An 18,701-nucleotide genomic window follows, 5' to 3' on the forward strand; every position below is an offset into this window, starting at 1 on the left:
GTAAAAGTGCGAATGTATGCGTGCATTTGTGCATGTGTGTGTGCTAAGCAAATAAAATTTCACACGCTGCGGTTTCTGATTGTCACTGTCACTGCCAACACGTGCAGTTGTAGATGCAAAAGCAGTAGTGCGTGTTGCGCATAGCTACAATACCACCGATAAAACAACAAAAGCAACAAATATTCTACTCAACTTGCAACGAAAGTGAACAAAATATAACTTTATATACAAATAAACAATTATCTATCTGCGTTATCTTCAACTTACTGCATAGTCGCTTATATTTGTGTATCAACTCTCTAGACGCTAGCACATGGCATGCACCTGTCATTGCTGAAAAACCAACTAAGTATTATTCAAATCTAATATCAAGTTTTACACTAGACAACGACCATATAACCAGCAGTGATATCGCTATACTTAGCTTATGCTTAAGATCAACGAAGAGTTGCAAAAGTTTTCAACCAAAGCAACAGCATGCCGTTATCAGCGTCAGCTTCAGCTTCAGCGTCAACGTTCACATTAAAAACGCCAACGTCATCGTCATCGTACTCTTCTAGATTTATCGCTTATTCGGCAATTGTTTTGCTTTGTACATCCGGTAAGTGAAATGCATTCAACCACGTGCTCATATGAATAGTACACATACATACATACTTGAAAATACCCTGTAGGGAAAATCGATTCTCATGCTCAACTAGGATTAAATTATATGCATATTTATTTATTTATTTATTTATTTATTTACTCATTTTGAAATTGTTACATTTCTTACATACTAATGACATATATAACAAGTAAGGAAGGCTAAGTTCGGGTGTAACCGAACATTACATACTCAGTTGAGAGCTATGGAAACAAAATAAGGAAAATCACCATGTAGGAAAATGAACCTAGGGTAACCCTGGAATGTGGTTGTATGACATGTGTATCAAATGGAAGGTACTAAAGAGTATTTTAAGAGAGAGTAGGCCATAGTTCTATGGATGGACGCCATTTAGGGATATCGCCATAAAGGTGGACCAGGGGTGACTCTAGAATATGTTTGTACGATATGGGTATCAAATGAAAGCCGTTAATGAGTATTTTGAAAAGGAGTGATCCTTAGTTCGATAGGTGGACGCCGTTTCGAGATGTCGCCATTAGGGTGGGCCAGGGGTGACTCTAGAATGTGTTTGTACGATATGGGTATCAAATGAAAGATGGTAATGAGTATTTTAAAAGGGAATGGGCTTTAGTTCTATAGGTGAACGCCTTTTCGAGAAATCGCAATAAAGGTGGACCAGGGGTGACTCTAGAATATGTTTGTACGATATGGGTATCAAATGAAAGCCGTTAATGAGTATTTTGAAAAGGAGTGATCCTTAGTTCGATAGGTGGACGCCGTTTCGAGATGTTGCCATAAAGGTGGACCTGGGGTGTCTCTAGAATGTGTTTGTACGATATGGGAATCAAATGAAAGGTGTTACTGAGCATTTTAGGAGGGAGTGGGCATTAGGTCTATAGGTGGACGCCTTTTCGAGATATCGCCATTAGGGTGGGCCAGGGGTGACTCTAGAATGTTTTTACGATATGGGTATCAAACGAAAAGTGTTACTGAGCATTTTAAGAGAGAGTGGGCAATAGGTCTATAGGCGGACGCCTTTTCGAAATGTCGCCATTAGGGTGGGCCAGGGGTGACTCTAGAATGTGTTTGTATGATATGGGTATCAAATGAAAGATGGTAATGAGTATTTTAAAAGGGAGTAATCCTTAGTTCTATAGGTGGACGCCTTTTCGAGATATCGCCATAAAGGTGGACCAAGGGTGACTCTAGAATGTTTGTACGATATGGGTATCAAACGAAAGGTGTTACTGAGCATTTTAAGAGGGAGTGGGCATTAGGTCTATAGGTGGACGCCTTTTCGAGATATCGCCATTAGGGTGGGCCAGGGGTGACTCTAGAATGTGTTTGTACGATATGGGTATCAAATGAAAGGTGGTAATGAGTATTTTAAAAGGGAGTAATCCTTAGTTCTATATGTGGACGCCTTTTCGAGATATGGCCATAAAGGTGGACCAAGGGTGACTCTAGAATGTTTGTACGATATGGATATCAAACGAAAGGTGTTACTGAGCATTTTAAGAGGGAGTGGGCATTAGGTCTATAGGTGGACGCCTTTTCAAGATATCGCCATTAGGGTGGGCCAGGGTGACTCTAGAATGTGTTTGTACGATATGGATATCAAATGAAAGGTGGTAATGAGTATTTTAAAAGGGAGTAATCCTTAGTTCTATAGGTGGACGCCTTTTCGGGATATCGCCATAAAGGTGGACCAAGGGTGACTCTAGAATGTTTGTACGATATGGGTATCAAACGAAAAGTGTTACTGAGCATTTTAAGAGGGAGTGGGCAATAGGTCTATAGGTGGACGCCTTTTCGAAATGTCGCCATTAGGGTGGGCCAGGGGTGACTCTAGAATGTGTTTGTATGATATGGGTATCAAATGAAAGATGGTAATGAGTATTTTAAAAGGGAGTAATCCTTAGTTCTATAGGTGGACGCCTTTTCGAGATATCGCCATAAAGGTGGACCAAGGGTGACTCTAGAATGTTTGTACGATATGGGTATCAAATGAAAGGTGTTACTGAGCATTTTAAGAGGGAGTGGGCATTAGGTCTATAGGTGGACGCTTTTTCGAGATATCGCCAATAGGGTGGGCCACGGGTGACTCTAGAATGTTTGTACGATATGGGTATTAAACGAAAGGTGTTACTGAGCATTTTGAGAGGGAGTGGACATTAGGTCTATAGGTGGACGCCTTTTCGAGATATCGCCATTAGGGTGGGCCAGAGGTGACTCTAGAATGTTTGTACGATATGGGTATTAAACGAAAGGTGTTACTGAGCATTTTAAGAGGGAGTGGGCATTAGGTCTATAGGTGGACGCCTTTTCGAGATATCGCCATTAGGGTGGGCCAGGGGTGACTCTAGAATGCGTTTGTACGATATGGATATCAAATTAAAGGTATTAATGAGGGTTTTAAAAGCGAGTGGCCCTTAGATGTATATGTGAAGGCGTTCTCGCGATATCGACCAAAATGTGGACCAGGTGATCCAGAAAATCATCTGTCGGGTACTGCTAATTTTTTTATATATGCAATACCACTAACAGTATTCCTGCCAAGATTCCAAGGGCTGTTGATTTCGCCTTGTAGAACTTTTTCTTTTTCTTCTACTTAATATGGTAGGTGTCACACCCATTTTACAAAGTTTTTTCCAAAGTTATATTTTGCGTCAATAAATCAATCCAGTTAACATGTTTCATCCCTTTTTTCGTATTTGGTATAGAATTATGGCATTTTTTTCATTTTTCGTAATTTTCGATATCGATAAAGTGGGCGTGGTTATGGTCGGATTTCGGCCATTTTTTATACCAAGATAAAGTGGGTTTAGATAAGTAGGTGGGCTAAGTTTAGTAAAGATATATCGGTTTTTGCTCAAGTTATTGTGTTAAAGGCCGAGCGGAAGGACAGACGGTGGACTGTGTATAAAAACTGGGCGTGGCTCCAACCGATTTCGCCCATTTTCATAGAGAACAGTTACCGTCATAGAATCTATATCCCTACCAAATTTGTGAAGGATTGGTAAATTTTTGTTCGACTTATGGCATTAAAAGTATTCTAGACAAACTAAATGAAAATGGGCGGAGCCACGCCCATTTTGAAATTTTCTTTTATTTTTGTATTTTGTTGCGTTATATCATTACAGGAGTTGAATTTTGACTTAATTTACTTATATACAGTAAAGATATTAAATTTTTTGTTAAAATTTGAATTTAAAAAAATTTTTTTTAAAAAGTGGGCGTGTTCTTCATCCAATTTTGCTAATTTTTATTTAGCACATATATAGTAATAGTAGTAGCGTTCCTGCCAAATTTCATCATGATATCTTCAACGACTGCCAAACTACAGCTTGCAAAACTTTTAAATTACCTTCTTGTAAAAGTGGGCGGTGCCACGCCCATTGTCAAAAATCTTACTAATTTTCTATTCTGCGTCATAACGTCAACCTATCTACCAAGTTTCATCGCTTTAACCGCCTTCGGCAATGAATTATCGCATTTTTTCGGTTTTTCGAAATTTTCGATATCGAAAAAGTGGGCGTGGTTATAGTCCGATATCGTTCATTTTAAATAGCGATCTGAGATGAGTGCCCAGGAATCTACATACCAAATTTCATCAAGATACCTCAAAATTTACTCAAGTTATCGTGTTAACGGACGGACGGTCGGACGGACGGACGGACGGACGGACGGACAGGGCTCAATCAAATTTTTTTTCGATCCTGATTATTTTGATATATGGAAGTCTATATCTATCTCGATTCCTTTATATATGTACAACCAACCGTTATCCAATCAAACTTAATATACTCTGTGAGCTCTGCTCAACTGAGTATAAAAACTTACGCACTGATTTAACATTTGGTTAAGTAGCAATTTAAAAGTATTTTCAGAGAAGGAAAAATCCAAAATTGACGAATTTGAGAGCAAGTATAACTCTTTAAGAGCTCTAGAAAGACGAGCATTTGCAGCATAATTAGTTCTTGCCAATCCCACAAAAAAATACGCATATTTCTTAGGCATATATGTGGAATAGCAAGGAAAATGCGTTATAAAAGGGCGGGGACAATCAACAGCCCCACGGATTAAATTAAAAACAAATATTAAAGAGAGAAAATTGCTCCTGCAGTTCAAAGTCTTAAGATTGATAAGCAAACATCTGTATTCATAGGAAAAGGAAGATCAAAATGAAGGCGACGTAGAGCGTACTTAATAAATACTTTTTGAATTCTTTCAAGACGATAAATATGACAAGCATAAAATGGCCGCCATACAAAAACGGCATATTCCAATCTCGACCGTACGAAAGTAGTATATAGTGATTTTAAACTATATGGGTCAGTGAAATCAGAACTGAATCGTCGAGCAAAAGCCAACATCGAGTAAGCCTTAGCTATTGTATAATTTAAATGACCATGAAAAGAAAACTTGGAATCAAAGACCACCCCAAGATCAGTGACCTCGGACACAGTGCGTAGTTGCGTGCCCCAATATGGTAGGAAGGAGTAAACGGGATTTATAATAAGAGACATGACAGCATTTTTTAATATTTAACGCAATTTTATTATTTTTGCACCAATTAACTACATTATCTAGGTCCTTCTGAAGTTTATTTGAATTGGAGGAGCAAATAATTTTGTTGAAAATCTTCATATCATCTGCGTATAGCAGGAATTGCGAAGATTCAAAACAGCTGGCAATATCACTAATGAAAATCAGAAAAAAATAGGGCCCAGTATGATTCCTTGAGGAACGCCTGAAGAAGCTATGAAGGGATATGAGGTCACACCATCAACTACCACGGTACAACTACGCTTGGAGAGGTATGATTTAATCCATTTCAAAAAAAAAAAAAAACAGTATGAAAACCAAAAAAAATGTAATTTCGATAGTAGAATACCGTGATTAACTTTATCGAAGGCTTTTCAAAAGTCGGTATACACGGTATCTACTTGGGCTCGAATAGCAAAAGCGTCGGTGCAGTATTCCGAAAACACTGCCAAGTTAGACGTGGTTGATCTTTGCGACATGAAACCATGCTGGTCTACAGAGAATAGACGATTTATTGAGAAAATAATGTTGTCTTTTACAATACATTCGAAAATTTTTGAGACAGTAGATAATTTAGAGATCGGTCTGTAATTAACAACATTGTTTTTATTGCCAGTTTTGAAAATGGGAATGATAAACGTAATTTTCCATGCATCAAAGAACTCTCCTTGCGCGAGGGCTTTATTAAAAAGTAGCCATAGAGGGTAGGCGATAGCAGAACTGTTTTTGAAAAGGAGAGACGACAAGCCATCAACATCAGTCTGTGATGACAATTTTACTTGTTGAATACCCCTTTTCAACATCGTCTAAAGTGAGCCCGAGACCACCAAAATTTAACATAGAATCAGCAGGAGGAAGCCAATTATTACTCACGCCCGAGTCTGGGTCAAAATTTGAACTAAAAAGATCAGCGAAAGATTCGCAGCATCTGATGAAGGGTCTGCTTGCTTATCATTGAAGAACACAACGGAGGGAATACTTGAACAGGATTTTATAGATTTAACATAACGCCAGAAAGCTTTGGGATTCAATTTTATATCTGCCTCAAAGCTACGCACATATTTCTTCTTCAATCCTTGCAGTACTGCAAATACTTTTCTTTATGAGAAAGCAAGTTTGATTTTTTAAATTTTTTATAAAAATTGTTCCTTAAATTCTTAAGTTGTGTCAACTCCTTAGTAAACCAATAAATTTTATAAGCCCTTTTTTTGGCACTCGGGATGTTGTCATTACAGATAGTGCTTAAATTATTCTTAAATATGTCACAACAACCTGAGACTTCAACACAAGTAAATAGCATATCCCAGTCTATAGAATCAATTGCCATATTGACAACATCGACATCGTAATTTTTAAAGCAAAAGTTTGAAAAAGAGTTCCCACAATAAATATTAAACTCATAAAACTCCAAATGAATAACGAGCGGTACATGATGCAAACCTGGAGTAGAAAAAAGGTGGAGGCACTCCTGGATAGAATAATTTATATCGCTTAAAAAGATAAGGTCCAAAATTCTATGAAAATTATTGCAAAAACTGTTGGCTTGACTAAGGTCATATTTTGAAAAACTGTCAATCAAGTATGTTTCAGCAAAAGTATTAATAGATTTTGGGTAGAGCCCAAGGCCACCCTTTATATTAGACCATTCTAAAACCATCTTTAGCTAGACGCTCTTTTATAAGTTTTTACTGCATCTAAAAAATACCACTAACTCTGGAAGGATTGGGAGGTACCTTTTCGAGTTATTCAAAACCACACTGCATACATGGCTACGCAGCATACCTACGCGGCATTGCGCTGTCGTGGCACAAAGACGAAAAAAACACGCCTAGTTAGAAGGAAAACGTGGGAGACAGAACAAAGTGAGTGGAATGAGTTTCATTCAGACGCTAGGGTAGGAATGATAACCGAAACTTTTACGAAAAAATCGGACGGGTGGCGGAAGTTTTCAAGATCAGTGCAGATTTCTGCAGGAATGATAAGGGCGACTTGGCAACTGATGTACAGAGTGTGAGCAAGTATGTTTTGGAGGTAACCCTTTTCCCCATTGCTAAACAGCCAGGAATGGCTCGCCTTCTATCCTTCACCCTGATCGCTGATAATGGATAACTCTTTCCGGCACATGACTTTTATGAAGTGGGAATGGCAATGTTACGTATTAACACTACGAAATCATTCAGTCTATTTGAAATGCTCACGGATCGGCCAGTTTAATCTTATATCCCCTAATAGTATGGTAGAACGAGCACTTGTATCCATATTCAAGTTTAAGTGTGCTCTGCCCAATCCATAAGCAACGCCATCCAGCAAACAATGTTCATTATGGAGGAGCAACCTGCCATATATTGCTTATATGGTTCTATATGGCATACTGTGTAAAAAACTTAAGTCCAAGGTTTTCGAACAGACTGGACCACTGCAAAATTGTGCAGTGTTCACCATTAATTGGCACTTAGCCACCTAAGCCATTTTGGTTGTTCGGTAAAAAGTTGCGTCAACTACCTCTACTTCGCGATAACTGACGACAACTTTAGTCAACGAAGGAGCTCAAAGCTACCTTCATTTGCCTGTCCCAAATCAGTAAAGGTCGCTTTTTTCCCTTGCTTCTAAATGTGGTTGCAATTGAAAACCTTCAAAACCATCTCATCCTCTCTGGACAACATTCATGATTCTGAGGCATACATTAATACAAATATGATAAGCGACTTGTAGAGTGTTGTTCGTTGAGGGAGGACTTTACTTTTAAATTGCCTAGAATACTTTTTTCGCTGCTTGTGCTTGCGCGCAGATTGACGAAAGTCTACTAAAGTCTCGAATTTTTATCCGTTGACAGTGATGTGACTGCCAAAGCGCGAATGTTCCTATTCTTTCTTGGTTGAAAGCATTACTTCGCCCTGTCTTCTTATAATAGATTGTACAATCACAGCTTAATTTTGCAGATAACATTTTCTTCTCCAGCATTTAGATAAAGAAATCGCATGAAAGATAATCACCTTTTCTGAAGCCTAGTCTGGCGATTCTTTTGCATGCGGTTCAAGCAGCTCACTACTGCCGGTCGCTTGCGGCCAAGTATCCTCTGGGTAGCTAATATGAGAAGGCGACAACCTGGCTAGGCCACTATGACATAATCGGTTTAAGGGCTAGCCGGGGGGAGATCTCATCGGCAGCGTCTGTACATCTCTAGGTGCGGCTGCAAGCGGGCGTCTGTCTTGGAGCAAGCGGCTCGCTATATAAACGTGCAAGTAATATTTTCACCCCCGCTGAGCGGGTTGTGCGCTGGGCTTGGGACCCGCCACGTAAAACCATACTCCAATGAAATATAACAACAAGCCTCGGATAAATACACTCTCTATTGATGACGTCCATGGCAAACGTTTGAAGGACAATGAATTGAGGGCATGCACCTGGAACGTCCGCTCCTTGGATGTGATTGGTGCAGATGTCCGGCTGGTTGATGTCCTCGTAAAAGCAAAATTTGACATCACCGCCATCCAAGAAATGCGTTGGATGAAGCAAGGAAGAAATAAGATCAAAAATTGTGACATCTATTGAAGTGGCCATACGAATAAGCGCTGTTTCGACGTCGGATTCGTGGTGGGAGCGCGAATTTGTCGCCAAGTTCTGGCGTTCACACCTGTGGACGAGCATCTCGCCGCTATCCGAATAAAAGCAAATTTTTTTAATATATCATTCTTCTGCGCCCATGCGCCGACAGAGGAGAAAGACGATGAGGTGAAAGACACTTTTCATGAACAATAAGAACGCACATACGAGCGCTACCCCCGTCATGATATAAAAGTCGTGCTTGGCGAATTTAACGCGAGGGTGGGCAAAGAAGGTGTTTTTGGCCCTACAGTCGGAAAATTCAGCCTACACAATGTAACTTCTCCTAACGGACTGAGGCTGATTGACTTTGCCGGTGCTCGAAACATGGTCATATCCAGCACGAGGTTCATGCATAAAAAGATACATCAAGCTACATGGCTGTCTCCTGATCGAAATACTCACAGTCAGATCGATCACGTTGTGATAGACGGCCGGCATGCCTCTAGTGTTTTAGATGTGCGCACGATCCGTGGACCTAACATCGACTCGGAACGATCTCGTTGCAGCCAAAATACGCACCCGCCTCAGCGCGGCTAAAACCAAGGAACAAAAAACACAAGGAAAGCTAGACGTCGAAAAGTTTCAATCACAGCAGACTGCCAATGATTTCGCAACTCGACTCTCACACCTGCTACCTGAGAACACAACTCATACTGAAGGAATACAGGAGCAGTGGGAGCATATCTCCAAAGCACTTCGTACTGCCGCCGAGGAAAAAATGGTTACTGGCGGCCACGAAAAGACAACTGGTACGATGAAGAATGCCGCATTGCAACCGAAAGAAAAGACGCTGCCTATAGGGCTACGTTAACAGAGAGCGCGACAAGACGAGTGTGTGATCGCTATCGTGAGTTGAAAAGGGAAGCAAGACGTCTTTTCAGGAAGAAAAAAGCAGAAGCAGAAAGACGTGAGTGAGAGTAGCTTGAGCTGCTAGCCACCAGGAATAACGCCCGAAATTTTTACCAAAACATACGGCGACAGACGGAAGGTTTTAAAACCGGGGCAAACCCCTGTAGGAACGAAAACGGCGACCTTGTAACTGATATCCACAAAACACTTCTCTGTTCTCCTAAATGGAGGCAGCAATTCACCCCGCAGAGATGTATAACCCGATCCCGCAATCGATGATGATGGAATATATGCAGCCCCCCCCCCCCCCCGATTATGACTAATTTAGAATACCAATAACTAGATTGAAAAACAACAAGGCCGTGGGCGCTGATAGATTGCCTGCGGAGCTATTCAAGTACGGCTTCGAGGAGTTGGTAAGGCGCATGCAGCAGCTTCTTAGCAAAATATGGGCGGACAAGTCCATGCCCGAAGGTTGGAATCTAAGTGTTCTTTGCCCAGTCCACAAGAAGGGGATACTGCAAAATGCACCAACTATCGTGGAATCAGCCGTCTTAATATCGCATATAAGGTCCTTTCAAGTGTATTGTGCGAAAGATTGAAGCCCTTCGTGAACCGGCTAATTGGACCTTATCAGTGCGGCTTCAAACCTGGTAAATCTACCATCGATCAGATTTTCACAATGCGCTAAATCTTGGAAAACCCCCGTGAAAAGGGAATCGACACACATCACCTATATGCCGCTATGTCCCCGCAAAACTTATACGGCTGCGCAAAATGACTTTGAGCGACACCATCAGCTCAGTCAGAATTAGTAAGGACCTCTCCGAGCCGTTCGAAACTAAGCGAGTCTTCAGACCGGGTGACCCCCTATCGTGCGATTTCTTTTATTTGATGCTGGAGACAATTATACTAGCTGCAGAACTTAACCGCACTGGAACAATATTCTATAAAAGCGGGCAATTACTGGCCTATGCTGATGACATTGGTATCATCGGCCTAAACACCCGCGCTGTTAGTTCTGCTTACTCCAAACTGGAAAAAGAAGCGGTCAAGATGGGTTTGATGGTGAATGAGGACAAAACGAAGTACCTGCTGTCATCCAGCAAAGAGTCAGCGCATACGCGCCTTGGCACCCACGCAACCGTTGGCAGCCATAATTTCGAAAAAGTAAAAGACTTCGTTTATTTGGGACCCAGCATCAACACTAGCAACAATATCAGCACTAAAATCCAGCGAAGAATCAATCTTGCCAATAAATGCTACTTTGGAGTAGGTAGGCAATTGAAAAGTAAAGTTCTCCCTCGACGAACGAAAATCATACTCTACAAGTCACTTATCGTACCCGTCCTGCTATATGGGGCAGAAGCACGGATCATGACAACAGCTTATGAAGCGGCTTTGGGAGTATTCGAGAGAAAAGTTCTTCGAAATGGCGGGTACCGAAGAAGATTTAATGATGAGCTGTACACGCTATACGCAGACATCAACATAGTCCAGCGAATTAAAACGCAGCGGCTTCGCTGGCTAGGCCATGTTATGCGAATGAAAGATGATTCTCCGGCCAAGAAAGTGTTTCTATCGGAACCCGCCTATGGAAGCAGAGGTAGAGGGCGGCCCTACTCCGTTGGAAGGACCAGATGGAAAACGATTTAAGCTCCCTTGGTGTGACCAATTGGCGCCGGTTGGCAGAGCGAAGGAGCGACTGGCGCGCCTTGTTGGACGGCCATAACCATTTATACGGTTAAGCGCCAATTAAGTAAGTAAGGAAGTCTGGTTTCGAATGGCTCGGAGAGTTCCTTCCCAATCCTTAAATTGTTGCACAATGTTAGAAATGCCTTACTTGCTTCGCAGTGAACTTAAATTCAGACAAAGCAGGAAAAAAACGCTTATCATCACTTAGGTAATGTTTAGGTAGCGGTATTTATTGAAGATTCGCGGCAGTAGTAAATAACTCGCTAAAAAGAGGGTTGTTCTGAACAGCGGAGACACGTACCTCGGTTGTTCATAGTGTAGATACCAAAGCTGAATCGGTTGCGATGCATAGTGGGCTCACACTTCTTCGGTCATAGAAGTAGATTTTAATAATAATGGAGAGATACATTTCAGTTCAGATGCATACTGAAATTAAGCAGTATTAATTTTCTGTGCAGCACTTTCATAAGTGTATATAAAAATACATACTCAGCAGTGCATATAAAGTTTAAGTGCATATGTATATACATGTAAAAAAAAGCACAGCTAATACTTAAACAATAAAAATTTGTAATCATTCATGCCATTTTTGCCCAACTCTGAGCCTTTTTGCTGAGCAAATATTTTTTTCTCTACAAGGCATGTAAATAAGTAAATTTGTTTAGATATGCAAGTATGTAGGAAAATAAGAAAGTCTACACCAACACAGCTTATTGTGCTACTCAGCAGTTATATAAAAGAAAAAAAAATTTTTTTCAAATTTGCAGAAGAAAAAGTGAAAGGATAAGCACTGCAGCATTCTTGCTTCTCACCAACGTACTCACGGGAATTAATGTTATGTTTTGTTATGTGTGGTTTTTGCATAAGACATTATTCTGTTATTCGATGTGCGAAATAGTATGCAACACATTTTTCGTATCTTTTCATATGGGATTGGCTATTCTTGGATTATATGCAAAGTTTTAGAAATATTTGTTTGCACTTTAGCTCTGATTAAACTTTCGATTAGAGAATACTGTAACGAATTTACTGCAATTCCCCTTGTTTGCAACCTTCTACTAACATTCGAATCACTAAACTGCTGAATATATAACTCGAATATTCGATAATGCAAAATGGTCTTTATTAGACTACTTTCAAAATAACACTTCTATTGCTCGACAGATAGCGTGCTTAATCAAACTGATTGTCGTGCCTCTACTGATGCTGCCTTTTGTACTCTGTGAGTTGTCGTTCGCATACTTCTAGGCGTTTTCAGAATTTACTTAGTTACTGCTATAAAATTATAACTACAGATGCATGTGTATAGCTTCTCATATGCGCGTGTATATGTGAACGACACTTCCAAAGATAATTGTCTACTTTTGGGAGCATCCCAGATAGGATATATGCATGTGTTTGTGCGTCTCTTTTCCGCTGCTCGTATGGACATATGGGTAGACATAATGATTGATTTGTTGATGTGCATACGAGTCACTGCTGAGTATCGGCTTAGAGATGATAGTACCCCTTAGAGTTGCTAGTATTCCTCACAATACGTTTGTGCTATCATTGAATTCAAAAAAGGCAAAATGTGATGACTGTGTATTCTGTATACCAATAATATTCTTGCCGTTTCCGCCATCCCGGTTGATGTCCGTTAAGAGGAACATGCTTTTCGCGAGGTCATTGAATCTGCCTAGCGACCCTCAAAGCAGCGATATTTACAAAGCCGATGAAGCGCTGCTGCATGCGAATAAACGCTCGCCATAAAAAGCTATAGGCTTCAGTCGGGTTGCCATCCCTATGCTAAAAAACAGCCTTGGCAATGAGCGATTCAGTCACCTTCCGTTTGTTTTCATCTTGTATTTGTCTACTTTTGTCACACTTGAAAAATTTAAAAAGGCCAGGGTTGTGCCTCTAATAAATTCTTGTAAACCAGCAATTGAAAGATACTCATATCGCCCGATATCCATCCCCTCATCAGCAGTAAATACACTTGAGGCCGTTCTGATGCTTTATTTCACGGAAAACCTGCAATTTAACACCGCAACCACGCTAAATGCCATTAATGCACATGTAGGACTGTTAGGAGTTAGCAGACAGAGAAGGAGCTGCCATTGTTCCCCACACCAATGGCCGCACGGTAATGAAAACAGGTCTTGACTTTTGGGCTGAAATTAGTAATAAAATCCTAGTCTTTAGACATTTTTTCACCTCTTGTGAGTTGGAACTATCTCTAACTAAGTATTCGGCTACCTTATTTACGACGTTAAGATGGCAAATGTCAGCAATATTGTACATCGGTGGCATTAAGCTATTGACAGATGTAGCCTGGTAGAAGGCCTGCATCTATATAGCGTGATGTAAATCAAGACTGTTTTGCGTAGAAGTGAAAATTCTTTTCACATATTACGACCCTGCGGACGAACGCGTGGAATGTTGTAGAACAACAATTGCAGTATTTAGGAAAGTTGGTGAATGAGGCGAAGGAATTTGGTACTTCACTATTTTTTCAGGAACGTTGTAAAAGGACACCGTGTTTTCGCATTTTTAATTGACACTTTCCTTCTAGAACGGTTCTGATTTTCGAATGACACTTTCTCATTAACAACCGACTATTTGCGATTACAAATGGCGCTTTTGCAATTTCATTCGTTGCTTTCCCATTTACAATTGACTATTCTCATGTTGTAGTGATGCTTTAGCTTTTATAATTGACTTTTCTCATTTCCCTGTAACGCTTCCCCTTTTTCGGCTCACAATTCTCATTTACAACTGTTCTCAATTATAAATGAAGATTTTTTTATCTGATGCTTTCGCATTAACAATTGACTGTTCTCATTTTCTTATGGCGCTTTTGCATTTACGTCTGACGTTTTCTCATCTAGATATGAAGAATAGAGCGGGATTTTAATAGTGTCCACAAACGTGATTCCATCAAAAGAACACTGTGCAACACAACTAAGAGCAGTTGAGCTACAGTTGGAAGAAAGATGTAAAGGGGCATGGGCAGGGTATGTTTTGTCTATTTTGCGCTGGGTTTTGGTATTAAACGAGATTCAGGTAGAGCCAGAATCTAGTGGCTGTCGAGTGGTTGCCTACGCAAATAACCTAGAAATACTGGTCACTGTTATATTTCTAGATACCCAGAGACATGATTTGCTATTCGACCTGAACAAGGCGGTTACGTAGGCTCAGTCATGCAGACTGGCTGTCAACCTCGAATGTATTGTTGAACATACATTTGATAAATGTAGCGGACAAGGCGGCTGTATTCCGGTCATTAATCACGTGATACGTGATATGGGCTATGGGTTTTCTGAATTTGGGCATTTCATAATTTTACCAATTTAGACTTCAGAAAAGGCAGAATAGACTATTGTCTGCCGACAACTGCATCGAGTGCAAATTTTATAGAGCACATTTTCTGTCAGCCAACAGAAATTTATATGTAGGAGGACAAGGAAGATACACTTATATGGGGCAGTGGACTCCCTGTGGCCGAGTTTTTATCAGTACTTCGTAAGTCAAAACTTATACTAGCTCGACCTATCTTGTGTCTTTCAGTTGCCGTGGTTCAGGTTGAGGTACATGGAATAATAAGTAGTGCTAAGCGCCAAATAATGTTCTGAGCTTAACTACCGTGTGACATTGGAAAAGCGATTGCAACTAAGGAGCGAGGAAGACGGACTGATTGAAAGAAAACATAGATATATAAAAGTCGAAAGTTGGTCAAAGAAAGTATTATTATACAAAAACAATATTTCAAGTTGATGCCTTTACGGAAAATTTATAGATACACCACAGTGAAAACGAAAATATCAATGGCAATTCTTATCAAACTTCGTATATTCCTCTTTTTTTATTTTTATTTTCTGTAATTCAATTAAAAACTTATATCAGCTTTATAATTAAAACTAGGCAAACTGATCTCAAAAATACTTTTAACAAAATTCGAAAAATTGAGAACGTTTTCCGAATTTGTTTGAGTCTGCACTATTGTAGCCCGATCAATATTAATCTAACAAAGTACATGTTACAGCTCTCTGTTATAGTTTTGATTTATGAAATTTTTTTTGGAAGGTCCTGGTTTTTGTTGGGGTCGCCGAACAAACTTTTGTTAACACTATGGACACATTCAGTCTATGTGAAGCTCTCACCGACCGGCCAGTTCGGCCTAACCTAATGTATGAGGGATGACATGGCGTATGAGTAACATTTTTAGAATAATCATAATACTTCTTTATCAGTTACGCTTTTTCTCCATTTTACTTGCTTTTCTTTAATTATCAATTCTGCGCTCTTTGAGGATAAACTTTCTGCCAGACTAAGTGCTTTTATAATCGATATTAGTATGATTGCTTATCTGCCCTTTTTCTACAACATCCTATTATTTATGTACACAACACACGTCAGGAGTAGCAAAAAAATATGAATGAAACATTAAAAGTAGAAATAAAAAGCAATGCATAAATATGTAGACAAGGGAAGTGAAAAAGAGCTGACAAAAAATTACAACAATCAACAAATCTGTTGAAAAATTTGTATAAACAATTGACTTCAGTCTCAGTGCTACAATCGCTTTTATTATCTCTTTGTAAACGTTAACAAAGCCTGAGTGAATCGGAGGTAAACATGCACACATATACACGTATATACATTCTTCAATTTACATGTATGCATATCACTATGTAAATTAGGCAAATATAATATTACTCAAAACCCAGCAAAAAGCGGAAAAGTTAAATTTTTTTTTATATTTTAGACCATAATTTGTTTGACTTTTTTGACTTCCACCAACTATATCGAAAAAAATTAAGGAAGTCGAAATTCGGGCGAAGCCGAGCTTTATACATCCAACGTATACCCTCATATACATACATTTATATCGCACGTTTTATTGTAAATAGATGCAAATCAGAATTTTCATATTTCGAGATTTTATAATAACACAAAATAGCCGGCTGGTAAAATTATGATGTTTTTGTTATTGTAATGATAAGGACAATCCCCGAAGGCCTTGAGGAGTGTTGTCGATGTTGATGATCCTTTGCCAGATGCAGATCCGATACGTTACGGTAACAAGCACCATTAAGGTACTAGGCCGACCATCTCGGTAATGAAATTATGATTATATTTACATATATAGAATACTGAAATAGACAAACATGACAGCTATAGCTGACTTTGAATTTCATTTCTATAATTAAAGTGTATGAAAAAATTAAACTTCGCTTGCTTTTTTCTAAAAAGCAAAATTTTATAATACTTCTGTTCACAAAATAACGTGCGATGTGCTGGCGATGCATCTAAAGAGAAATATCACAAACATCAAACGATATTAAAGCTAGAATAAACTGACTTGTCTTTCGTAAGCATCTATAAAGCAGTTACTGTTATAGAGAAAATCAAATTTAATTAAATTTTTTCGCTTTTCGTTCGACTATGATATCAAAATTTAATGAAGAGCTTAATTAGAATGAGCGGTTCAATACCGTGTACAATTTTTTTTTTTAATTTTTGTACTTTGCACTAAAATATCTATAATGGTAATGTAGTTACATGTCATAAATATATTGCCAATTTTGTGATAGTTAAAACTTAAAGCATTTTTGTAACACAAGTTTTCATCACTTTTTCATTTAACGGGTTTGTATTGAATCTAAATATAATATTGTAACGAATTTACTGCAATTCCCTTTTATTTGCAACCTTCTACTTACGTTCGTATCGCTAAACTGTTGAATAAATTACTCCAATATTTAATAATGCAAAATGGCCTTTATTAAAGTACTTCACAATAACACTGATACTTCACAAACAATAGCCTGCTTAAATGAAACTGATTTTCAAAATAATACTGCTATTGCTCGCTAGATAGCGTCTTAAATCCACCTGATTATTGCGCCTCTACTGTTGCTGCCTTTTATACTCTCTGATTTCCTCGTTCGCATCTTCTAGGTGCTTCCATTTCCGGAATCTACTAGTTGGCCATCAGCTATCAAATTTCTCAGCTGTAACTACAGATGCACGATTTTATAGCTTCACTCATTGCATACTTTCAGGAGTATCTCAGATATATGCATATGGTTGTGCGTTGCTTCTCCGCTGCGTGTACGTAAATATGTGTAGACATAATGATTGATTCGTTTATGTAGATACAAGTGACTGTCTGCTTTATTGTTGATGTGACTTCATTTACTTAGCATCAGACTAGGGATGTGAGTATCACTTAGTGTCAGTAATATTCGGCACAATATGAAGGACTTTAATTCTGAAAAATTGTAAAGCAAGGCGTGCTGATCTAAGTTTTCTTCTGAAGGTATATTATTAGGTTTTCCGGTGTAAGTTTTTTTAAAGTGCGAAGAAAAATCCATTACTCCACTTTTCTAACCCCTAAATATGAGCAATGCGATGCCCACCTTCCAAAAGTATATTAGCTTTTATTTTGCGTTATCAAGCTAATTCGCCGGCTACTTTTCATTATTTTTCCAGTACTTATTAATTTGATGTCCAATTTCTTGAGATTTTTGATTTCGATTTAGACTATTTTTAATAATAAAAAACGTTTGTATCATATAAACGCGTGTACTGAATGAAAGCATACAGAAATTTCATATACCGAATTTCGTTAGGATAGGTAGATTCTTGTTCGATTTCTTGCTTTTATAGTATTGTAATGAGTTCTAGGAATTCTGGGTTGTTCTGCTTCTATTATCGTTCGAATCGTTGAACTGTCGAATAAATAACTCAAATCTTCAGTATAGAAAAATATTCATTATTTACAAAAATGACTCCCATTCTTCAATTTAATGAGCATCTCTTGGGCTGCGCTGCTTTTACCCTCTTAGTTCACCTCATTTACCCCTTTCTTAAGGGATCTGGACTTTTCACGAACAGCCTTCTCGAATAGTTGCTTATATATTTCTCATATATATGTATATCTGTAGTTTGTGTAAGGTCATATGTGCACTTGCATTGCCGTCTACATTTGTGTGAACATTCTCTTCGCTGTTAGCTGCTGGTTATGTGTGTGTAATATTTTTCGATGTCTTGTATGTATGTGTGTATGTATGGCTTGCTGTTGTTGTGTAGCATTTATTTAGTAGCGACTTAATGATTTATTGAAATTGCTAATATTCGACACAGTATTATACGGGTTAAAAATGTTTAAATTTTCTATTTCTGGCCGGTATCACGTAAAGTTTTTTTAATTTTACTGAACTTCTGTCTTTCGTCGCAAATTCAACTCACATATCAAATTTTATCACTTTATCGGTCGTCGGTAATGTTTTGTAGCATTTTTTTTTGCATCTTTCGAAAATGCGATATCGATATGCTTTAAAGTGGGAGTGGTCGTGCACTGATTTTGATAATTGTCACAATGTGTATACGTATATATTATCGAGGACAA

The 18,701-nt window shown here is 38.8% G+C and overlaps 1 protein-coding gene across 1 annotated transcript in view; it reads left to right on the plus strand.

Annotated features, from left to right (window-relative positions):
- Positions 1 to 477: 477 nt before the first annotated feature.
- CARPA (Carbonic anhydrase-related protein A) overlaps positions 478 to 18,701 on the plus strand; it is a 160,719-nt gene continuing 142,495 nt past the window's right edge. The window contains exon 1 of the mRNA XM_067779682.1: positions 478 to 601. Within this exon, the coding sequence (XP_067635783.1) occupies positions 478 to 601 (124 nt within the window). The remainder of the gene's footprint in view (positions 602 to 18,701) is intronic.

The sequence above is a fragment of the Eurosta solidaginis genome, chromosome 4, assembly GCF_040869045.1.
Source record: "Eurosta solidaginis isolate ZX-2024a chromosome 4, ASM4086904v1, whole genome shotgun sequence".
In the NCBI taxonomy this organism is placed as follows: Eukaryota; Metazoa; Arthropoda; class Insecta; order Diptera; family Tephritidae; genus Eurosta; species Eurosta solidaginis.